This window comes from Phyllopteryx taeniolatus, chromosome 3 (genome assembly GCF_024500385.1).
Source record: "Phyllopteryx taeniolatus isolate TA_2022b chromosome 3, UOR_Ptae_1.2, whole genome shotgun sequence".
In the NCBI taxonomy this organism is placed as follows: Eukaryota; Metazoa; Chordata; class Actinopteri; order Syngnathiformes; family Syngnathidae; genus Phyllopteryx; species Phyllopteryx taeniolatus.
In genome coordinates, this window is record NC_084504.1 from 1,693,256 (window position 1) to 1,718,074 (window position 24,819).

Sequence of the window (24,819 nt, forward strand, 5' to 3'; positions counted from 1 at the left end):
CCTAAAATTACTATGAAACAAAACAAAAAAAACTAAAGCATACCTGTGGTGTTGTTAAATTTCACTGCTTCCTAAAAAGGGGTGGGGGAGATCAGATTTCATTAAATGGATTTCAAGGAATTTTACGGATTCGATAATTTAGAATACAAATAAAAAGCCTTTATACAAGGCTTTTTAAATCATTTTCATTTCATTTGACTTCGCTCCAAGGGGCTAAACTGTCACAATGCACTGAGCCAATCATATCTGGTTGCGCTTTGTTTTTGTTTTGTACTATTGTTTTGTTGACGCAAACAATGTCTAATTGTTGTATGATCAATCTTAAACTCCTCTAGGATTAAAATGAGCATTTTAAGTGACTTAAGAGTACATTTGCATAATTTCATATTTATACAACAAAGTACACTGACACTTGCCTCTATAAGGCTGGCAACAGCAGGGCTCACTGTGCTGACCATATGAACATTGGGTGTCGAGGTGGAACGATGTCTTTGTAGAGACTGGCCATCTCCGCTGGGGTTGGGGAAGCGAAAGGCTGGTGGTGGGGACAGAAGGTCCAGCCTGAGAGAGGACATGCAAAAAGTCACACAGTGTATTCAAATATCAGTTTGAAAAAGGTGAATCTTTTTTAACATGCTAAGAAATAGTTTGGTCTGCAAGCTTACCCAGCAGGCTCTGGGGTTAAGGCTATGTTACTCTGTGATGGGGAATTTTCTGGCAGTAGTATCTGAGGATACTCATCTGTGCAGGGACTTGGATCACACCCGCCCAAACACAAGTAGAAAAGGATGAGACAAACCCAAAGAGACAAAAAACAATAACATTAAACAGGGGTGGGCTGGGAAGTCTGGGCATCCCTGCTAAAGCTACTGCCCCCGCGACCTGACCTCGGATAAGCGGTAGAAAAATGGATGGATGGAGGGGTGGGCTGTAGCAGGGTATGACTGAACTCATTTTGCTAATTTTTACTATTTTAAGGACTTAATTTGTCTCACATACAATTAAAGTGACATCTGTTCTCTGGATTTAATGCATCTCTGAGGGTCAGTGGGCAGCCACTGTTTGGCTTTCAGGAACCAAGTCCAGATCCTGAATCAGAAAACTGAAGACTGAAATTGTCTAGAAATTAACATATGGATTTTGGGTTGCGGGGGAGAAATTTTGAATACCCCAACAAAATCCACACAAGCATGGGACAAAGATGTAACTATTTAGAAAGAACCATCCAAGCCTCATGCTTCCATTAAGCTAATAACCAAAGCGTGCCTAGTATAAATGGTTGAATGGTACCTTAACTACAAGGGTTGTCCCAATCCGATCTTTGAGAAAGAAAAAATGAGTATCGGATCGGACTGCATCTAAAATCTCCAGATTTTACCGCTCTTATAAAAGCAGTCCATACTATGCTCTGCTCCAGCACTTTTACCCAGTAGCGCCCAGGCAGCATGCAAATCCCACATGATTACAACAGGTTGCTAAGGTGCTTGTTTGAAGTCATTTATTGACTCTAGTTGAAGTTCCCTGTAAAGCTAAACTCACATACCAAAATAATTACACCTATTGAATGTTCAAATACATCACAGCCTTTGTTTCTCTCTTTTTGTTCACAAAAAAATAAAAATGAAAATAAATAAATAAATCGCTAGATCAAAGCTAACACACAATGACAAACCCCACTGACCTGCTAACGAAAATTAGCATTGAACTCGTGGCACTTTTATCTCTCAAGATAACGAATGCAAATGCTGTATAACCACATACAAAATGGCAGTATAACAACACTCTCTGGCATATATTCTTCAAACTCTTTGAAAAATTTGTTATGAATAATATTCGATTTTGACTTCAACTTTCTTTGTTACTGCGAGTGTGTATCTGATTGTGTGTATCACACTGCCCCTCAGAGGCCAAGACGTGCACAGCAGGAACAGCGACTGTCCATAAAACTAAACCCCAGTTGCATCAAGAAGTTCAAGTGTATTGCCGCACGTGGAGAAAGCAAATGATGTCCCCACCATATAATGACAGTTAAAAAAAATAGCAAACACTGAATTGAATTTAAATTGTTATTTTGCACTTTAAAAGTATCATTATTTATTTGAGATTATTTTTCATGGTTTTCTAATTTATATTTTATTGAATCTAGTCAAATGTAGAATTTGCTTATGTTTAAGTGAAGCAGTGGTTATGGTGCAAGTTAGATGCATAATTTTGTTATTGGTTTTATTGAAGTTATTGTTCAGGAGTTCCGAATTATGTATTTTATTCAATTGTAGGACACTCATTTTTGAAGTTGCTTTATGTAACCCACTGGTTAATAATAAATGGGTCAGGTTTTCCTCATACCTACTGTTGCTGATTATTGTTCTCTGTGTAAGTAATATCACGTCAAGCCTTCTCTAACATTTCATACTACAAAATAAGTAAATTATGTATGATTATTGCTGATATCGGATTGGACCGATATCCGTATTGGCCAAAATTCAAGGCTGCAATATCTGTATCGGATCTGAAGTGAAAAATTTGGATTGAGACATTCCTATTAACTAAGATTCAACTCACCGCTGTTTGGTTACTGTGTCCATGTCCACACAAACAGTAGGTACCTTGCTACTGCAGTGCTGGTGAAATTTGTAGCCACATGTCTGACACCTGAAGCCATTAAATAAAAACTTGTGGCAAAAATCACAGTAAGCCAGCTTAAAGAAGGTTTTCCGTACCTGCGCAGATTAAAATTAGATTGTCATTTCTGTAGTAACTGAACATTTGAGTGAAAAAAAAAAACATCAGAAAAGGATAAAACAAAGAAAGCAGTTTGCCTGCTACTTACAAAGTTGTGCATGGTCAGAGGAATATCATCCAGGACTTCAACTAATAACTCCTCTCCGACCAAAGGAGTGATGTCCGTGTCCCAGTCTGTCAGTCTCTTACGACTGGAAGAGTAATTAAAAGACAACAACAACAAAAAGGACATTAATCCCAAATAATGTGTGCTCTCTTTTTCAAAACCCAAAAGGGAGCAGAAACTATACAAAACAGAACAACATTCATACAATAAAAAAAAAAAAGACTAAAAAAATAACTGATATTAAAATGGATGGCATCTGATTTAAAAACAGTGACAAAGCCCAAATGCCTTTGAGTACAGTATTTTCACGACAATAAGGCGCACTCAAAAGTCTTACATACATCCATCCATCCATCCATTTTCTGAGCCGCTTCTCCTCACTAGGGTCGCGGGCGTGCTGGAGCCTATCCCAGCTGTCACCCCGAACTGGTTGCCAGCCAATCGCAGGGCACATACAAACAAACAACCATTCGGACTCACATTCACACCTACGGGCAATTTAGAGTCTCCAATTAATGCATGTTTTTGGGATGTGGGAGGAAACCGGAGTGCCCAGAGAAAACCCACGCAGGCACGGGGAGAACATGCAAACTCCACACAGGCGGGACCGGGGATTGAACCCGGGTCCTCAGAACTGTGAGGCTGACGCTCTAACCAGTCGTTCACCATGCCGCCCAAAATTCTTACATTTTCACCAAAATGGACAGGGCGCCTTATAATGCGGCGCGCCTTATGTGTGCACAGAGTTCCAAAATCTGTAAATGTTGTGTGACTTTGATGAGCGCGCCGCTTGACTGACTGGGAGCATTTCCTGTCGACACGCTGCTTATATAGAGGAAGGCGGACGTGACTGAGGACAGCATGCGGACATAAAGGGGGAAGGGTGCGCGTGACAGAGGAGGCTAAAGACACGCCCCCAGTAGGTATACAGTTCTGGTATGTGCATCGGTTTGGCTAAGGACCCCCAAAAATGGCACCTGCGAAGAGACACGCTTACGAAGCACAGTTTAAACTGCAAGCTATTAGTTACGCGGAGGAACATGGGAATCGAGCAGCCCCAGCCGCGAGAGAATTCAAGATCAACAAATCAATGGTTCGCAAGTGGAGGAAGCAGGAAACCAAGCTTGGCCAAGTCAAGAAGACGAAGCTGAATTTCCGTGTCTGCTTGCACTGTTGTTTGAGCTTTCGTAAAAGCCGGCATCAATTGAGGAGCCGCACGGCAACAAGACTGACTCCGACAATGACGAGAGGGAACCCGGCGTGTTTGATGGAGAACTTGCCCAGCTGTTCATTTCGGATACAGAAGATGAGGACTTTGATGGATTTGTGGATGAGGAGAGATAAAAATATAATGTGAGTACATTGTTAAATACTTCAATAAAGTACAACCGAACACAGTTTTGTTCCCGCTGTCTTTTTAAAAACATTGTTTCAGCGTGCATGCATGCTACCGTATGCTTTAAGCTCACGTATGTGTTACCATGCCTGCGCCCAATAATATGGTGCGCCTTATGGTCGTTAAAATATGGTACATAATGTTTTTGTTTTTTTTCCCCCATTCATTTTGTCAGGCTTTGAGACATTTTTTTGGCCTCTTCAGTCGGTTAATGACTCGATACCTACAGTATGTGCCTAATGTTTAATATTTAAGTGCATTTTTTTGCAAACAGAGCCTGGGTCAGATTAATATATTTTATTTAAGATTATTTATTGTACTATATTAAAATGCCAATGTTCATTGTTCTTTAGAATTGAAAATTAATTGTTCTGAAAAAGGATGTACTTTAATTATTATGTTCTACAATATTATATCAGTGGCAAAAAATAAAAAAAACAATGATACTATCATTTATCGAGATAGTTTTGGGGAAAATATATCATCCTAAAAAAGTTGCTGTAATGGCATGCTGGAATATAATATAATTAAAGACAGCAGGAGCAATGCTGAAAAATTGTAAAATCTGCACTATAGCAGGACTGCAAAGCAACAAGTCATATACAGTGGGTACGGAAAAGATTCTGATCATTGCAGCCATTCGCTAAAATCATTTTTTATTTTTTTCCCCTCAATGTACACACAGCACCCCATAGACAAAAAAAAACAGAATTGTTGAAGTTTTTGCAGATTTATTAAAAAAGAAAAACTGAAATATCACACAGACAAACATTCAGTATATAGTACTTGCTCAGTATATAGTAAAACCACCATTTTGAACTAATACAGCCATGAGTCTTTTTGGGAATGATGCAACAAGTTTTTCACACCTGGATTTGGGGATACTCTGCCATTCCTCCTTGCAGATCCTCTCCAGTTCTGTCAGGTTGGATGGTGAACGTTGGTGGACAGCCATTTTCAGGTCTCTCCAGAGATGCTCAATTGGGTTTAAGTCAGGGCTCTGGCTGGGCCATTCAAGAACAGTCACGGAGTTGTTCTGAAGCCACTCCTTCGTTATTTTAGCTGTGTGCTTAGGGTCATTGTCTTGTTGGAAGATGAACCTTCGGCCCAGGTCCTGAGCACTCCGAAGAAGGTTTTCGTCCAGGATATCCCTGTACTTCGCCGCATTCATCTTTCCTTCGATTGCAACCAGTCGTCCTGTCCCTGCAACTGAAAAACATCCCCATAGCATGATGCTGCCACCACCATGCTTCACTGATGGAACTGTGTTGGACAGGTGATGAGCAGTGCCTGGTTTTCTCCACACATACCGCTTAGAATTAAGGCCAAAAAGCTCTATCTTGGTCTCATCAGACCAGAGAATCTTATTTCTCACCATCTTGGAGTCCTTCAGGTGTTTTTTTTAAGCAAACTCCATGTGGGCTTTCATGTGTCTTGCACTGAGGAGAGGCTTCTGTCGGGTCACTCTGCCCTAAAGCCCCGACTGGTGGAGGGCTGCAGTGATGATTGACTTTCTAGAAATTTCTCCTCTCCCGACTGAATATCTGGAGCTCAGCCACAGTGATCTTCAGATTCTTCTTTACCTCTCTCACCAAGGCTCTTCTCCCCTGATTGCACAGTTTGGCCGGACAGACAGCTCTCGGAAGGGTTCTGGTCGTCCCAAATGTCTTCCATTTAAGGATTATGGAGGTCACTGTACTCTTAGGAACCTTAAGTGCAGCAGAATGTTTTGTGCAACCTTGGCCAGATCTGTGCCTTGCCACAATTCTGTCTGAGCTCTTCAGGCAGTTCCTTTGACCTCATGATTCTCATTTGCTCTGACATGCACTGTGAGCTGTAAGGTCTTATATAGACAGGTGTGTGGGCTTTCCTAATCAAGTCCAATCAAACACAGCTGGACTCCAATGAAGGTAAAGAACCATCTCAAGGATGATCAGAAGAAATGGACAGCACCCAAGTTAAATATATGTCACAGCAAAAGGGTCTGAATACTTACGGCTGTGTGATATTTCAGTTTTTTAATAAATCTGCAAAAATTTTAACAATTCATTTTTTTCCCCTGTCAATATGGGGTGCTGTGTGTACATTAATGAGGAAAAAAATGAACTTAAATGATTTTAGCAAATGGCTCCAATATAACAGAGTGAAAAATTTAAGGGGGGCTGAATACTTTAATACTAAAGTGTGAATGGTTGTTTGTTTATACGATGTGCCCTGCGATTGGCTGGTGACCAGTTCGGGGTGTAACCCGCCTCTTGCCTAAAGATAGCTGGGATAGGCTCCAGCTCGCCCGCGACCCTTGAGGGGATAAAGTGGTACAGAAAATGGATCGATGGAACTTTTTCTACTACTTGGGATGTAATGTTGTCTCTATGGTGCCTCAGTAAATGTGAAATACAAATTAAATCGTCCACGCTTTCCTGAGTTCCAGACATTTTTCTGCCGAGAGGGCTGAAATCAGGTCATTCGAATTTCGAGCATATCTATGTCACTAGCGAAGATGTCCGCCTTCCCTTTCCACTACCAAGGCAGTGCTGTCAAGATGTCAAACACGTGCTCTCACAAGTGGGTCCTCTACATGGAGGCAACCAATCAGAGGAAAGGGGGCTATCTTAGCCACATTTGGACGAAGCGGATACAAAACCGTGTCAAACATAAGTAGCTGTCAGAGGGGCCTTTTCTGGTGTGACAAAACGAAGGTGTTTTTTTTGTTTTGTTAAATGGAATTGACACTTTTATACTAAGTCCATATTAGTCACTCTAAGGAGGTCTAAATAGCCAAAATACAGGACCTTTAATATGGAACACAGCTGACACGAGCATGTCTAGCGTGTTCCTCCTGCCTGTATTAGCAGGCATGGCGCTACTTGTGCTTTGACATCACTTCCGGCCAGCAGGTTAAAATATCGCCCAAAATGGCACACCAACACAATATTATCAGGGTACCATGTTTTTACTACAAACTCAAATTCTAATGAAGTTGGGACGTTGCATAAAACGCAAATAAAAACAGAATGCAATGATTTGCAAATTCTTTTCAAACTATACTCAATTCAAAAACTACAAAGACAAAATATTTAATTTTAAAATTGATTAACCTTTCAGTTATTTGCAAACTCTCATTTTTAATTTGATGCCTGTAACACATTCCCCAAAATTTGGGACAGCAACAACATATTTCCCATATTGGGAAAGTTGAGGAATGCTCAAAAAACATGTTTGGAATATTCCACAGGTGTGATTGGAGCTTCCCCAAAAGGCTCAGTTGTTCAGAAGCAAGAATGGGGCGAGGTTCACCAACTTGTGCATACTGCGTGAGCAAATAGTCCAAGTTTAAGAATGTTTCTCAACGTACAATTGCAAGGAATTTAGGTATTTCATCATCAATGGTTCATAATATCAAAAGATTCTGAGAATCTGAAGAAATCTCTGCACGAAAGCAGCGAGGCCGAAAACCAACATTGAATGCACGTGACCTATGAAACCTCAGAAGCACTGCATTAAAGACTGGCATCATTGTGTAAAGGATATTGCCACGTGGGCTCAGAAACACTTGAGAAAACGATTGTCAGTTAACACAGTTCGGCGCCACATCTACAAATACAAGAAAACTCAACCAAAAAAGCTCAACTTTCTTCTTGTTGTCAGTCCATATAATTTTCTCCCAAAAGTCTCATTCAGATGATTTATTTTTTTATTTTTTTGCAAAAGTAAGACAAGCCTTCATGTTATTTTTGGTCAGTAGTGGTCTTTGCAATGGAACTCTGTTATGGATGCAATTTTTGCCCAGTCTCTTCCTTATTGTTGTCAATGTGTTTTATTTTGAAAATTGACCAGACCTTTGCCGCCGCAACAGCTGCGTGTCTCAATTGACAGGTCAAGACTACATAATTATTCTGTTATGTGTTAAGCGTAAACAACACTATATCAGGAGTCCTACTTAAAATACGGGTTTATCACAACAGCTACTCTCACGCACCAAGTCCGCTCTAATACAGTCGTAGATTTCTGCTCGACACAGGCAGAACTACTTTTAGGGAGTTAAAAGTCTACCCCCACTGAGGAGCTACGGAACTGCGGTCTGCTCCGGCTGCTTAAACACCTCTGACCCCCACTCCTGCATCGCGCCCACAGTGGACGCGGCACGAACGGCGAAGGAGGAAGCAGAAGCGGGGCAAGCGTGGACGTATCCAAGCACGTTTTTAAGACTGTTGTGTTAATTTATTTTTGCGAGATATTCACATACATACATATATATTTGCGCACCACAGCCGGTCCGTGAGAAAAACGGCTACTCTAAACCGGTCCACGGTGCAAAAAAGGTTGGGGAACATTGCTTTCGAGCACCCCTGCTGGGGACTCCCTCATTTTGCTGGGGGGCTTCAACACTCGTGGGCAATGACAGTGAGACCTGGAAGGCGTGATTGGGAAGAACAGCCCCCCTGATCAGAACCCAAGCAGTGTTCTGTTATTGGACTTCTATGCTCGTCACAGATTGTCCATAACAAACACCATGTTCAGACATAAGGGTGTCCATTTGTGCACTTGGCACCAGGGAACCTTAGGCCGTAGTTCAATGATAGACTTTGTGGTCGTTTCATCGGACTTACGGCCGCAGGTCTTGGACACTTGGGTGAAGAGAGGGGCGGAGCTGTGAACTGATCACCACGTGGTGGTGTGTTGGCTCCGATGGTGGAGGAAGATGCCGGTCTGACCTGGCAGACCCAACCGTATTGTGAGGGTCTGCTGGAAACATCTGGCAGAGTCACCTGTCAGAAGGAATTTCAACGCCAACCTCTGGCAAAATTTGCCCACGTCCCAGGGGAGGCAGGGTACATTGAGTCAGAGTGGACCATGTTCTGCGCCTCCATTGTGGAGGTGGCCAACCGAAGATGTGACCGTAAGGTGGTCAGTACCTGTTATGGCGGCAATCCCAGAACCCATTGGTGGACACCAGCGGTGTGGGATGCCGTCAAGCTGAAGGAGGAGTCCTATCGGGTCTTTTTAGTCTGTAGGGACTCCGGAGGAAGCTGATGGGTACCAGCTAGGCAAGCAGAATATGACTTTTGTGGTCACTGAGGCAAGAACTTGGGCATGGGAAGAGTTTGGTGTGGCCATGGAGAACGACTTCCAGGAAACGGCTTCGAGGAAATTCTAGTCCATCATCCGCCATCTCAGGAGGGGGAACCAGTGCACCATTAATACTGTGTATGGTGGGGATGGGGTGCTGCTGACCTCCACTCGGGACAACGTGTGTCGGTGGGCCGAATACTTCGAAGGCCTCAATTCTACCGGCACGTCTTCCCAAGAGAAAGCAGAGTCTGAGGGCTCTGAGGCGGGTTTGACATCACAGAGGTGGCTTAAAAAGTCCTTGGTGGCAGGGCCCCGGGGATGGATGAGATCCCCCCGAAGTTCCTTAAAGGCTCTGGATGTTGTGTGCCTGTCCTGGCTGACATGCCTCTGCAACATCGCGTGGACATTGGGAACAGTGCGTGGGGATTGGCAGACCGGGGTAGTGGTCCTCCTTTTTAAGAAGGGGACTGTAGGGTGTGTTCCAACTACAGGGGGAAATCACACTCCTGAGCCTCGCCGGTAAGGTCTATTTTGGGGTTCTGGAGAGGAGGTTCCATCTCGAAGTCGATTCTCAGATTCAGGAGCAGCAGTGTGGGTTTCGTCCTGGCTGTGGAACAGTGGACCAGCTCTACACCCTCAGAAGTGTCCTCGAGGGTGCATGGGAGTTCGCCCAACCAGTCTACATGTGTTTTGTGAACTTGGAGAAGGCGTTACACAGTGTCAATCGGGGAGTACTGTGGAGGGTGCGCCGGGAATATGAGGTACCTGACCCCTAATGAGGGCTGTTCGGTCCCTGTACGACCGATGTCAGAGATGGGTCCACGTTGCCGGCAATAAGTCAAATACGTTTTCAGTGAGAGTTGGACTTTGCCAAGGCTGCCCGTTGTCACCGAATCTGTTCATTACCTTTATGGACAGAATTTCTAGGCACAACAGAGGTGTTGAGGGTGACCGGTTTGGTGGTCTCAGCACTGCGTCTCTGCTTTTTGCAGATGATGTTGTTCTGATGGCTTCATCAAGCCGTGACCTTCATCTCTCGCTGGAGCGGTTCGCAGCTGCGTGTGAAGCGGCTGGGATGAAAATCAGCATCTCCGAATCTGAGACCATGGTTCTCAGTCGGAAAAGAGTGGAGAGCCCTTTCCGGGTCGGGGATCCTGCCCCAAGTGAAGAGTTCAAGTATCTCGGGGTCTTCTTCACGAGTGAGGGAAGAATGGAGTAGGAGATCGACAGGCGGATAGGTGGAGGGTCTGCACTGCTGCTGTCTATTGGTCAGTCGTAGTAAAGAAAGAGCAGAGCCAAAAGGCAAAGCGCTCCATTTACCGGTCAATCTACGTTCCTACACTCACCTATGGTCATGAGCTGTGGGTCATGACCAAAAGAACAAGATTGCGGATATAAGCGGCCGGAATTAGTTTGCACTGCAGGGTGTCCGGGCTCCACCTAAGAGATAGGATAAGAATCTCGGTCATTCGGGAGGGGCGCAGAGTCTAGCCGCTGCTCCTCCGCATCGAGAGGAACCAGGTGAGGTGGCTCGGACATCTGGTTAGGATGGCCCCCGGAGGCCTCTCTGGTGAGGTGTTCTGGGCACGTCCCACGGGGAAGAGGCCTCAGGGATGACCCAGGACACACTGGAGAGACTTTGTCTCTCGGCTGGGCTGGGAACGCCTCGGGTTCCCCCCCCCCCCCTCCGGAAGAGCTGGATGAAGTGGCTGGGAATAGGAAAGTCTGGGGTTCCCTTCTTAAACTGCTGGCCCGCCCTCAGATAAGCAGAATAAAATGGATGGATGATCTTAACCATTAACGTGGGGGAACTATGCAAAAATATAAGATTTTGAGAAGAGGGCAAAAACTTTTTCATAGCACTGTAGATTAAAAAGAAAGATTTTGGAAACACTGCAGATATCAATGATGTATCCATGGGGGACCCCTTAAGTGATCTTTAATTTATTTGAGTTTTCGTTATTAAATTCACTGCCATTGACGGCGGTTGTTGAATTAAAATATCCATGTTAACATGGATATGGCAGTCCATCCATCCATCCATTCTCTACCGCTTATCCGGGTCGGGTCGCGGGGGCAGTAGCTTCAGCAGGGACGCCCAGACTACCCTCTCCCCAGCCACTTCATCCAGCTCTTCCGGGGGGATCCCGAGGCGTTCCCAGGCCAGCCGAAGGATGTAGTCTCTCCAGCGCGTCCTGGGTCGTCCCCGGGGTCTCCTCCCGGTGGGACATGCCCGGAACACCTCACCAGGGAGGCGTCCGGGAGGCATCCGAATCAGATGCCCCAGCCACCTCATCTGGCTCCTCTCAATGCGGAGGAGCAGCGGCTCTACTCTGAGATCCTCCCGGATGACCGAGCTTCTCACCCTATCTCTAAGGGAGAGCCCGGACACCCTGCGGAGGAAACTCATTTCGGCTGCTTGTATCCGGGATCTTGTTCTTTCGGTCACGACCCACAGCTCATGACCATAGGTGAGGGTAGGAACGAAGATCGACCGGTAAATTGAGAGCTTCGCCTTTCGGCTTAGCTCTTTCTTTACCACAACGGACCGATACAAAGTCCGCATCACTGCAGACGCTGCACCGATCTGCCTGTCGATCTCCCGTTCCATTCTTCCCTCACTCGTGAACAAGACCCCAAGATACTTGAATTCCTCCACTTGGGGCAGGATCTCATCCCCGACCTGGAGATGGCATGCCACCCTTTCCCGACTGAGGACCATGGTCTCAGATTTGGAGGTGCTGATTCTCATCCCAGCCGCTTCACACTCGGCTGCGAACTGCTCCAATGAGAGTTGGAGGTCACGGCTTGATGAAGCCAACAGAACCACATCATCTGCAAAAAGCAGAGATGCAATACTGAGGCCACCAAACCGGACCCCCTCTACGCCTCGGCTGCGCCTAGAAATTCTGTCCATAAAAGTTATGAACAGAATCGGCGACAAAGGGCAGCCTTGGCGGAGTCCAACCCTCACCGGGAACGAGTCCGACTTACTGCCGGATATGCGGACCAAACTCTGACTCCGGTCGTACAGGGACCGAACAGCCCGTATCAGGGGGTTCGGTACCCCATACTCCCGAAGCACTCTCCACAGGACTCCCCGAGGGACACGGTCGAACGCCTTCTCCAAGTCCACAAAACACATGTAGACTGGTTGGGCGAACTCCCATGCACCCTCGAGGACCCTGCCGAGGGTGTAGAGCTGGTCCACTGTTCCACGGCCAGGACGAAAACCACACTGCTCCTCCTGAATCTGAGATTCGACTTCCCGACGGACCCTCCTCTCCAGCACCCCTGAATAGACCTTACCAGGGAGGCTGAGCAGTGTGATCCCCCTGTAGTTGGAACACACCCTCCGGTCCCCCTTCTTAAAAAGGGGGACCACCACCCCAGTCTGCCAATCCAGAGGCACTGTCCCCGATGTCCACGCGATGTTGCAGAGGCGTGTCAACCAGGACAGCCCCACAACATCCAGAGCCTTTAGGAACTCCGGGCAAATCTCATCCACCCCCGGGGCCCTGCCACCGAGGAGCTTTTTAACTACCTCGGTGACCTCAAACCCAGAGATAGGAGAGCCCGCCTCAGAGAACCCACACTCTGCTTCCCCATGGGAAGGCGTGTCGGTGGAATTGAGGAGGTCTTCGAAGTATTCTCCCCACCGACTCAGAACGTCCCGAGTCGAGGTCAGCAGCGCCCCATCCCCACTATACACAGTGTTGGTGGTGCACTGCTTTCCTCTCCTGAGACGTCGGATGGTGGACCAGAATTTCCTCGAAGCCGTCCGGAAGTCTTTCTCCATGGCCTCACCGAACTCCTCCCATGCCCGGGTTTTTGCTTCAGCGACCACCAGAGCTGCATTCCGCTTGGCCAGCCGGTACCCATCAGCTGCCTCAGGAGTCCCACAGGCCAAAAAGGCCCGATAGGACTCCTTCTTCAGCTTGACGGCATCCCTCACCGTTGGTGTCCACCAACGGGTTCGGGGATTGCCGCCACGACAGGCACCGACCACCTTACGGCCACAGCTCCGGTCGGCCGCCTCAGCAATGGAGGCGCGGAACATGGTCCACTCGGACTCGATGTCCCCCGCCTCCCCCGGAACATGAGCAAAGTTCTGTCGGAGGTGGGAGTTGAAACTCCTTCTGACAGGGGATTCTGCCAGACGTTCCCAGCAGACCCTCACAATACGTTTGGGCCTGCCACGTCGGACCGGCATCTTCCCCCACCATCGGAGCCAACTCACCACCAGGTGGTGATCAGTTGACAGCTCCGCCCCTCTCTTCACCCGAGTGTCCAAGACATGCGGCCACAAGTCCGATGACACGACCACAAAGTCGATCATCGAACTGCGACCTAGGGTGTCCTGGTGCCAAGTGCACGTGTGGACACCCTTATGGTTGAACATGGTGTTTGTTATGGACAATCCGTGACGAGCACAGAAGTCCAATAACAGAACACCGCTTGGGTTCTGATCGGGGGGGCCGTTCCTCCCAATCGCGCCCTTCCAGGTCTCACTGTCATTGCCCACGTGAGCATTGAAGTCCCCCAATAGAACAATGGAGTCCCCAGCGGGAGCGCTCTCCAGCACCCCCTCCAAGGACTCCAAAAAGGGTGGGTACTCTGAACTGCTGTTTGGTGCATAGGCACAAACAACAGTCAGGACCCGTCCCCCCACCCGAAGGCGGAGGGAGGCTACCCTCTCGTCCACCGGGGTGAACCCCAACGTACAGGCGCCGAGCCGGGGGGCAATAAGTATACCCACACCTGCTCGGCGCCTCTCACCATGGGCAACTCCAGAGTGGAAGAGAGTCCAACCCCTCTCGAGAGGACTGGTACCAGAGCCCCAGGTGTGTGTGGAGGCGAGTCCGACTATATCGAGTCGGAACTTCTCGACCTCACACACCAGCTCGGGCTCCTTCCCTGCCAGAGAGGTGACATTCCACGTCCCTAGAGCCAGCTTCTGTAGCCGGGGATCGGATCGCCAAGGTCCTCGCCTTCGGCCACCGCCCAGCTCACACTGCACCCGACCCCTATGGCCCCTCCCACAGGTGGTGAGCCCATGGGAAGGGGGACCCACGTTACCCTTTCGGGCTGTGCCCGGCCGGGCCACCAGGCGCTCGCCTTCGAGCCCCACCACCAGGCCTGGCTCCAGTGGGAGGCCCCGGTGGCCCGCGTCCGGGCAAGGGAAAACGAAGTCCATTGTTTGTCGTCATCATTAGGGGTCTTTGAGCCGTGCTTTGTCTGGTCCCTCACCTAGGACCTGTTTGTCATGGGTGACCCTGCCAGGGGCATAAAGCCCCAGACAACTTAGCTCCTAGGATCACTGGGACACACAAACCCCTCCACCACGACAAGGTGACGGCTCAAGGAGGGGGGATATGCCAGTGAGTGAGTTAAATTTCACATATGGGAATTTTTCATCGAAGTAACTTTTAATCCACCTGTAAGAGACCTCAAATGCCATCTCTCAAATTGTTTTCATTAGTATATTATGATCAACGGTGTCGAATGCTGTTTTTAAGTCTATAAAAACACCCATAGTGTATTCTCTATTATCAATATTTGTGGATATCCCCTCCACCAACTCCATGCCTGTCATCAAGGTGGACCTTTTACTCTGAAGCTGGTTTTCATTTAAAAGATCGTATTTGTCTCTGAATTTGTCAAGTATATGTGCGAATCATTTTTCCAAGATGTTTGAGAACTGTAGAAGTAGTGATAGTGGTCTGTAGATGGTGAAAAAAAAAATTTCCCCCGTTTTTGTAGGTTGGTATTACTTTAGCTATTTTCATTTTAAATGGAAAAATACCAGTTAGAAAGACCGGTTCGAAATGTGTGTGAGAGGTTCTACTATGTTTATAATAATACGTTTAACGAATGCCATGTCAATGTTGAAGCAATCAGTGGGCTTTTTATTTTTTTTTACCGTTTTAACTATATTGTTTCTTGTTCATTTACTGCACTAATAAACCGAGTGGTTATTTATATAATTGTCAATATATCTATCTTTTTATTTATGTTTAACACAACATCCCAACTTCATTGGAATTGGGGTGGTAGATCCCTGAAGTTGTAAGCCCCCCCCCACACACACACCCCATTGGTTGGTAGGTAGGTAGATTAGATAGATAGATAGATAGATTAACAACAACAACTAACAATAACACAGGTTATATGAAGATATCAACTCACAGGTTCTTACAGTTGTTTAAAAACTATAAAAGCATCCTTCCACATCACTCATCAGTAGCATTACCTTGCTCATTTCCCACATCCTGTCCTGCCCTTTTCTGTCCTCTTTCATCTTGTCCTATTGGTTAGTTGTTGTATGCCTTCACCGGGTATCACCGCCATTCACAAATAAGAACACGATTTGACTGTTGTAACGATACTTGTGGTCAAATATCTAGACTAACTATTGTTCTGCTATGGTTCACCCCCCTATTCTCCTTGTCGGTTCTGTCCCTCTCTCTGTCCCCTAAAACCCTTTTCTGTCCGGCTGCATTTTGAATAAACATCAGAATAATTTTTAAAAAACCCAATAAATTAAGCAGAGGGAGTATTTCAAACTCCCCTGTTGCACAGAAAAAAACGTTCCAGCACAAAAGGCATTCCATCCACCATTCTACATGGCCATGGACAGGTTATAAAAAGATCAATCAATAGATACACAGATAGACAGAGATTATCAGTATGTTTGTAAACATTTGACACAGCTCATGTAGAGGATCTCTTTACATGAATTATGTGCAGGCAATGTTAATGCTAGTGAATTGTGTTATGGGGAAGGGGGAAAATATTCTGTTCATTCAACAGTAACGCAAAACAAACCAGATGTTAAAACAAGAGAGATAAAAAAAATGTTTTTAATGAAGATGGATCTTAATTGGCAAAGCCTTCATGGTCTATTGGGTTAAGGTCTGGTGATTGACTTGGCCACTCTAAGACCTTCCACTTTTTCCCCCTGAAGTCGTTTATTGTGTTGGCGGTGTGTTTTGGGTTATTGTCTTGTTGCATGATGTAGCTTCTCCTGATAAGTTTGGATGCATTTTTTGTAAATTGCCAGACAAAATGGTTTTGTAGACTTCAGAATTAATTCTGCTGCTACTACCATCATGAGTTACATCATCAATAAAGACTAGTGAGCCCCTTCCGGAAGCACCCATGACATTACCTTCACCATGCTTCACAGATGAGCGTGTGTTTTAGATCATGAGCAGATCCTTTCTTTCTCCATACTTTGGCCTTTCCATCACTTCGGTAGAGGTTAATCTTGGTCTCATCAGTCCATGAAACTTTGTTCCAAAACTTTTGTGGCTCCATGGCATCTATGTACTTCTTTGCAAAATCCAATCTGCCCTCCCGATTCTTTTTGCTGACGAGTGGGTTGCATCTTGTGGTATGGGCTGTGTATTTCTTCTCTTGATGTCTGCTTCAAACAGTAGATTGTGATACCTTCACCCCTGCCCTGTGGAGGTTGGTCGTGATGTCGCTGACTGTTGTCTTTGGGTGTTTCTTCACAGCTCTCACAATATTTCTGCCATCAACTGCTGTTGATAACCTTGGCCAAACTGTTCGATGTCTGTTGCTCTGTACACCAGTAGTTTCTCTCTTTTTCAGGACATTCCAAATTCTATTGGCTATGCCCAATGTTTGTGCTATAGCTATGATCGATTTTACCTCCTATCTCAGCTTCAAAATGGTTTGCTTTTCTCCCATAGACGGCTCTCTGGTCTGCATGTTTGCTGAACAGCAAATGCAGTTTTCACAGGTGAAACCCAAAGCTAAAACAAGCACTAATGTTTACGCAATCAATCTAAAAGGCAACACCTATATGTAAGGTGCTGTAAGGCGCACTTAAAAGCCTTTAATTTTCTCAAAAATCAACGGTGCGCCTTTTAACCCGGTGCGCCTTATGTGTGCACAGAGTTCCAAAATCTGTAAAAATGTTGTGCAATTTTGGTAAGCGCTCCGCTTCATTGACTGTCGGACCATTTCCCGCCGACATAGGGACGTAATACGTACACTACGTTGCTGGCAGCGATAAACCAATTAGAGAACATTACATAAAGCTACGTACAGTATGTATGCTTACCTCCGCCACACCACCGGTAGGTATACTGTACTACCGGTATAAATTCGTAGTAGAATAAAGTTCAACCAAACTCACTGTCGCTTCTGTTAACTTGTTTTAGCATGCGCCGAATAATACGGTGCGCCTTATGTATGGCTTAAGTACAGAAATAGACCCCGTAATTGAGACTGCGCCTTACAATCTGGTACGCCTTATGGTGCGGAAAATACGGTAGCTTGGATGGAGTTTTCTTTAAAATGCCAGACAAAATGGTCAAACCTCCACAGAGCAGGGGTGAAGGTATCACAATCCACTTTTCAAAGAAGACCGAGAGAAGAAATATACAGGCCGTACCACAAGATGCAAACCACTCATCAGCAAAAATAATCGGAAGGCCAGATTGGATTTTGCAAGGTAGTAAAGAGATGAGCCACAAATGTTTTGGAACAAGGTTTTATGGACTGATGAGACCAAGATTAACCACACCAAAGTGATGGTAAGGCCAAAGTAGGGAGAAAGAAAGGATCTGCTTATGATTCAAAACACACACGCTCATCTGTGAAGCATGGTGGAGGTAATGTCATGGCTTGGGCCTGCATGGCTGCTTGTGGAACGGGCTCACTAGTCTTTATTGATGATCCAACTCATGTTGGCAGCAGCGGGATGAATTCTGAAGTCTACAAAACTATTTTGTCTGGCAATTTAAATAAAAATGCATCCAAACTAATCAGAAGAAGCTTGATCATGCAACAGGACAATGATCAAAACACACTGCCAACATAAAGGACTTTATCAGGGGGAAAAGGTGGAAGGTCTTAGACTAGCCAAGTCAATCACCAGACCTTAACCCAATAGAGAATGTGCTTTACCTCCTGAAGAGGAGACTGAAGGGAGAAACCCCCAGAAACAAACAAGAACTGAACGAGGCTGCAGTAAAGGCAAAGCATTTCAAATGATGAATGCAACAGTCTGGTGAAGTCAATGGGTCACAGGCTTGATGCAGTTATTGCAAGTAAGGGTTATGCCACCAAATATTAAATGTTATTCATTCATCCATTTTCTTTACCGCATATCCTCACTAGGGTCGCAGGCTGCTGGAGCCTAACCCAGCTATCTTCAGACGGGAGGCTGGGTACACACTGAACCGGTCGCCAGCCAATCGCAGGGCAAATAAAAACAAACAACTATTTGCACTCACATTGACACCTACAGGCAATTTAGAGTCTTCAATCAACCTACCACGTATGTTTTTGGGATGTGGGAGGAAACCGAAGTGCCCAGAGAAAACCCACCCAGGAACGGGGAGAACATGCAAACTCCACAGAGGCGGGGCTGGGGTTTTAACCCCGGTCCCCAGACCTGTGAGGCAGACGCGCTAACCAGTCGCCAACCGTGCCGGCAATGTTATTCACTTTAAGTTAATTTAATAATGTCTGCTCCAATACCTTTGCTCATTTGAAAAGTGTGTGGCTTCAAACAAAAAGGTGCTCTGTCCTGAGTTGTTTAATGTAAAGATGTAAAGACCATGAAATAAAAGATGGAATTCTGAACTTTTGTCTCATATTGATCTTTTTGATCTGAAACCCAAATGTCTTCAGTATACAACAAAAACAAAGGAATTGACCTTGCCGGTCCAATACCTTTGGAGGGGACTGTATAATAAGTACTGGAAGGGGATTCCTGTTTTGGATTATAAATTATACTATTTTCCTTCTGAATGGCAAACGTTTATCACACAACCCATAGATTCCCCGATCTGATCGATGACAACCCTCAGAAATTACATCCACTAATTGTGAGGATGTACATTATCAGGTGTCAACAACTTGCGCCACATTTTATAACATTCCTTGTGTTAACATTTTATAAATGTTTTCGCATTCATAATCTTTTCAAAACTTAAGTGCTGGGATATATTTTGCGGGCTCAGACAAAAGAAAAAAACATATACCTGCCACTGATTTTAAACTGTACCAGTAGATGTCAGGCTTGACACAAGAACAGTGAAATTTCAAAAGAGGCTTTCACTGTAAATTGTCGGCCAACTCATTGGGGTATAAGTGGTAATTTTACACAGCAAAAAATTGCACATACAGTGGTGTGCAAAATTGTTTACCCCCTTCCTGATTTCTTTATTTTTTTGCATCTTTGTCACACTTAAATGTTTCCCATCATCAAACAAATTTAAACACTAGTCAAAGACAACATGAGTAAAAACAAAATGCACTATTTTAATGATTTTTTTATTAAGGGAGAAACGTTCCCAGGAGTGGCCAGCCGACCAAAATTACCCCAAGACCACAGCAGCGACTCATCTAAGAGGTCACAAACGATCCCAAAACAACATCCAAAGAACAACAGGCTTCACTTGCCTCAGTTAAGGTCAGTGTTCATGACTCCACCATAAGAAAGAGACTGGGCAAAAATGGCCTGCATAGCAGTTGCAAGACAAGAACCACTGATGAGCAAAAACAACGTTAAGGCTCATCTCAAAGACTTTGGGGAAAATACTCAGCGGTCTGACGAGACAAAAGTTGGAACTTTTTGGAAAGTGTGTGTCCCATTACCTCTGTTTTAAAGTAACACAGCATTTCAGAAAAAGAACATCATACCAACAGTAAAATATGGTGGTGGTAGTGTGATGGTCTGGGGCTGTTTTGCTGGTCAGGACCTGGAAGACTTGCTGTGATAAATGGAACCATGAATTCTGCTGTCTACCAAAGAAATCCTGAAGTTGAATGTCCAGCCATCTGTTCATAACCTCAATCTGAAACGAACTTGGGTTCTGCAGCAGGATAATGATCCAAAACACATCAGCAAGTCCACCTCTGAATCGCTGAAGAAAATGAAAATGAAGACTTTGGAGTGGCCTAGTAAAAGTCCAGACCTGAATTCTATTGAGATGCTGTGGCATTACCTTAAAAAGGCAGGTCATGCTAAAATAAAAAAAAATAAAAAATTCCAAGGTGGCTGAAATACAACAATTCTGCACAGATGAGTGGGCCAAAATTCCTCCACAGCGCTCTAAGAAACTCATTACAAGTTATAGGAGGCCATCGTTTTTTCACACAGCCCCATGTCGGTTTAGATTTTCTGTCTCCCGTAATAATAAAACCATTTAAAAACTGCTTTTGTGTTCGCTTGTGATGTCTTTGACTAATATCTTAATTTGTTTGATGTTGGGAAATATTTACGTGACAAACATGCAAAAAAATAAGAAATCAGGAAGGGGGGCAAACTCTTTTGACACCACTGTATGAATCGTCTCGCTTATGTGATAAATGGATCAGATAGTGTCTCCATAAACAAGTCAACATTTTGGAAAAGTCACAAAACCAAAGCATGTGACTGTGTGCCTTTTACACATACAGTAACTGTGTGTCAGAGACCACCCACCCATTTCATCAAATCTACTGGGATAGGGTTATTATTTATTTCTTTGATCTTGGTTGATCTGATCAAAAGTGAATAGTAATATAGGTTTGAATGCACTCAGTGCAGTTGTGGTCTGAGCTGCATGTGACCACATTCTTGGGTCCTGGGCCACACTGAAGGACTGCTGACTCAACTACAATCTGCTGTGTATGCCAATGCGTATACTCATTCTTGCGGTCATTAATCTCATGTTTATGTCTATAAATGTGCTATGTCTGAAAGTTCAGATTCCCTTATAGGGAGAGAAAAAAAAGACTGGTACTTTTTTTTACAAATCAGTATGATTAATAAAATTGGAAAACCTATTAATTATAAGCAAACGGTTCCTTAAATTAAGGAAATAGAGAGTAGCACACCAATAAAGTCAAAACACTTCACAAACTGTGCACAGTGATTTGTCAACTCAGAGAACAGATTTACACTATTACCCTCTCAGTGCTGCCCATCTGTGATCTGCTCACCCAGGATCTGTTATTTTTAGTTTGGAACAGTGCCTTAACTCTCGCAAGTTTTTTCTCCTCATCATTCACAAAAACACAACCTCAATCAAACAATACATACTGTGCACATCAAATAAAATTGTATCGCATTCATGCAACCATATTGGCTTGGTATTTCAACTTCCACAAGCTGACATATTGGCAGTAATGTGTTACTTCCATACTTATTTCAAACCAGCACATTTTGTAGCATATCTTGCTAATGTCAGTGAAAATTTAGCAGACAATAATAAAAGCTTACCCTTCTAGAAGGCGGAATACAGCACAGCAGTCTTGGCTTAAGCCTCTCACTTTAAGTGCTTTATCTAGACTCTCATACACCGTCTGTCCTTGGCGAACATTCACCTGTGAAAAGGAGACGGCTCTTAAACAACACTGACAATGTCACATTCAAACACTATGTTAAAAGAAATTGTATTTTAATGTTTTATGTGAGAAAATACACAATATTGCCAAAAGTATTCACTCACCTGCCTTGAGTCACCTATGAGCTGAAGTGACACCCCCTTCTTAATCAATAGGGTTTAATATGACATTGGTCCACCTTTTCCAGCTATAACTCTTCTGAAGTCTTTCCACAAGGTTCAGGAGTGTGTGTAGGAAATTGACCATTCTTCCAGAAGTGCATTTGTGAGGTTACACAGTGATGTTAGGCGCGCTCTTATTCTGCCCTCTAATTAATCCCAAAGGTCTTCTCCCAGGTAGGTGTCAGTACTCTGTGCATGCCAGTCAAGTTCATCCACACCAATCTCTCTCATGCATGTCTTTATGGACCTTGTTTTGTTCATTGATGCATAGTCATATTGGAACATGAAGGGGCCATCTCCAAACTGTTCCCACAAAGTTGGGAGCAATGAATTGTCCAAAAGCTCTTGGTATGCTGAATCCTTCAAAGTTCCTTTCACTGGAACTAAGGACCCACTGTCTTGGATAATTCCATGCTCCCAACTTTGTGGGAAGTTCTTCTATTTCTGACATGGCTGTGCACCAGTGCACAAAGCAAGGGCCATAAAGACATGGATAAGAGCATTTGGTGTGGATGAACTTGACTGGCCTGCACAGAGTCTGACTTCAACTCGATAGAACACCTTTTGGATGAATTAGAGCAGAGACTGAGAGCCAGGCATTCTCATCCAACGTCAGAGTGTGTGACCTCACGAATACACTTCTGGAAGAATGGTCAAAAAGTCCCATAAACACACTCCTAACCCTTGTGGTCAGCCTTCCTAAAAGAGTTGAAGCGGTTAGAGCTTCAAAACGTGGACCGACATCATGTTGAACCCTATGGATTAGGAATGGGATGTCACTTGAGTTCATATGTCAGTCAAGGCAGGTCACTTTTGGCAATATAGTATCTGCTTTATACGGAAAGTGTCTTGAAATGACTTTTGTTACGAATTGAGGCCATAAAATACATTAATTTTCTATACTGCTTGTCCTCATTACGGTTGCCAGGCATGCCTCATTTATTCAGGTGAGAGGCAGGGTCCACCCTGGACTGGTGGTCACCAGTCAAACAGAGGGCACAGATAGACAACCATTCACATCTATTGGCAATTGGCTTCAATTAATCTAACATACATGTTTTTAATATTGTGTGAGGAAGCCAAAGAACAGCACCTGGGGAAAAAAATAAAACACACACACACACAAGTGCGGGGAGACCATGTAATCTCCACACAGGAGGACATTAGCCCAGATTCGAGTACCCGAACAAATGTGACAAGGTGAGATACATCTGATTTGAATTATAACTCAGAAGAGGGAAGGATGATGAAAAGCACCATCTGCCAAACCAAATGTTAATTTTCACACTCATTGACAAAGTGAGAAAGATGTCGAACTTTGAGTTTTTACACTTAAAACCAACACAAACCAACCAACTTCTTGCAAAGAGAAACCATCACTCTTTAACATAGTTACACAAAAATTGATAAATGATGTTAAAGAGCAGCATCAAGCCACTTGTCTCACCACAGTCCTCTGCTTGTTGGGGAGGTAGACTCGGATGGTGCCCCCACCTCGGGGCACATCCTCTGGACTAGTTTCTCCAGAAGAGGAGTAGGAGGAGGTGGAGGACATGATGAGAGGAAGCAGGAGGGGGATGCTATACTTGACCGAAGCCTCAGGAGAGAGTCATGGGCTGTTGGTTCCAAAAGAGTAGACTAGGTGGTTTACTTGCAACCTGTGACAAAATGAATAGGTTTCATTTTTGGGGTACGCAGTAAGCATACATGTTTAACAGAGCAAAGTAACAAAATGTGTTGAACTGTGCATTTCAGAAAAGCAATATAAACAACAATGTAAAGTGAAAAAAGCATGGTATCAATGAATGGCTTCTCCAATGGACTATAAAGTAAGTGTACATTGAACACAAAGATGACGACTCAATATGTTAGTAAACTGAATGGCCAGATTGTGGTGCGGTATTTTGACAGATGGCATGAAGCGCTACATGGTCGAACAGTAATCTGGCAAGACGTGAACGCCACAACAATTAACATACACTATTAATGCTTAACTATCATCTACGATACCACAACACTCATAATAGTCACCGTGAAAGGACGAAAACGAGTGTTAAACGGCATTACTCGCGGAAAGTCGAAGCAGCAAACTAGAAGGCACAATTGAGTGATGCTAATGCTATTTTACGTTAGCCACTTAGCTTAATGTAGGATTTGTGTACTCTGTGACATTTGGAGTTGTGGGAAGCCATGTTTCTCTTCGCCGTGCCACTTAAGCAACTTTAAGCTGCCTGGTCAACTAGTTTAGGAGATAATGGCAACTAAAAGCAAACTGATGATATAATTCTAACGCAGCCAAGTGATTAAAACGTAAAAGCCACCCTTAACTCGACTCGAAAAAGCAGTTGTTCCTAAACTAAACTGTGTCCGTGGTGTAAGAGATTATGTAGCTACCCAGTGGCTAACGTATTTTTCAGCTATTCGTAGCCAGCTCAGTTGACAACGTTAGCGAACTTCGGGGGTTCTACCAGTGCGTCGGCTCTTGAGCATTGCTGGTCCTTTCTCCGCTTCGTCAGCTTTGACTTGTTACATTGACATCCTAACCATAGCACGACATAGTTGTGCTGTGTTGCGTGTAAGTCTAGCGCTAACTGGTAATTCTAACATCGCCAAACAGATTTATTACAGTCCAGATCTAAATTAAAACGCTTACCTGTGGCAGCCATCTTGAACTCTCGCAATCTAAAGTCGAATCTGTCAAGAACTTCAGGAAAGCGGAAAACCTCTAAAATGCTTTATTTTCATTGGCCACTTCCTGTAGCTGCGTTCTTTCATTGGACACCGCCAGTTGGACATATCAGAGATGGGCGTTGAATTACCTCTGTCATGTAAATGAACTCTACTACAATACTGTGTGTATGTCTAGCTGCAATCTGACATTTTTCAAAACGACTGCCAGGCAAACAGAAACAAGTCACCTATACCTCAGAAAATATGTAAAACCCTCCATACAGTGTACATGTTTTGCA

At 44.6% G+C, this 24,819-nt stretch overlaps 1 protein-coding gene across 5 annotated transcripts in view; it reads right to left on the reverse strand.

Moving 5' to 3' along the window:
* araf (A-Raf proto-oncogene, serine/threonine kinase) overlaps window positions 1-24,799 on the reverse strand; it is a 43,738-nt gene extending 18,939 nt beyond the window's left edge. For 2 of the 5 annotated variants that reach the window (XM_061766367.1, XM_061766371.1), the window contains exons 1-8: window positions 24,504-24,799; window positions 23,298-23,508; window positions 21,565-21,668; window positions 2,831-2,933; window positions 2,563-2,720; window positions 666-752; window positions 417-561; window positions 44-71 (exon numbers count right to left, since the gene is read on the reverse strand). In XM_061766367.1, coding sequence (XP_061622351.1) covers window positions 44-71; window positions 417-561; window positions 666-752; window positions 2,563-2,720; window positions 2,831-2,933; window positions 21,565-21,668; window positions 23,298-23,405 — 733 coding nt within the window. In that variant the 5' untranslated portion in view covers window positions 23,406-23,508; window positions 24,504-24,799. Of the gene's footprint in view, window positions 1-43; window positions 72-416; window positions 562-665; window positions 753-2,562; window positions 2,721-2,830; window positions 2,934-21,564; window positions 21,669-23,297; window positions 23,509-23,881; window positions 23,905-24,244; window positions 24,482-24,503 lie in introns of those variants that run through there. The other 3 variants (XM_061766369.1, XM_061766368.1, XM_061766370.1) reach the window with 3 other exon arrangements.
* Window positions 24,800-24,819: the final 20 nt, after the last annotated feature.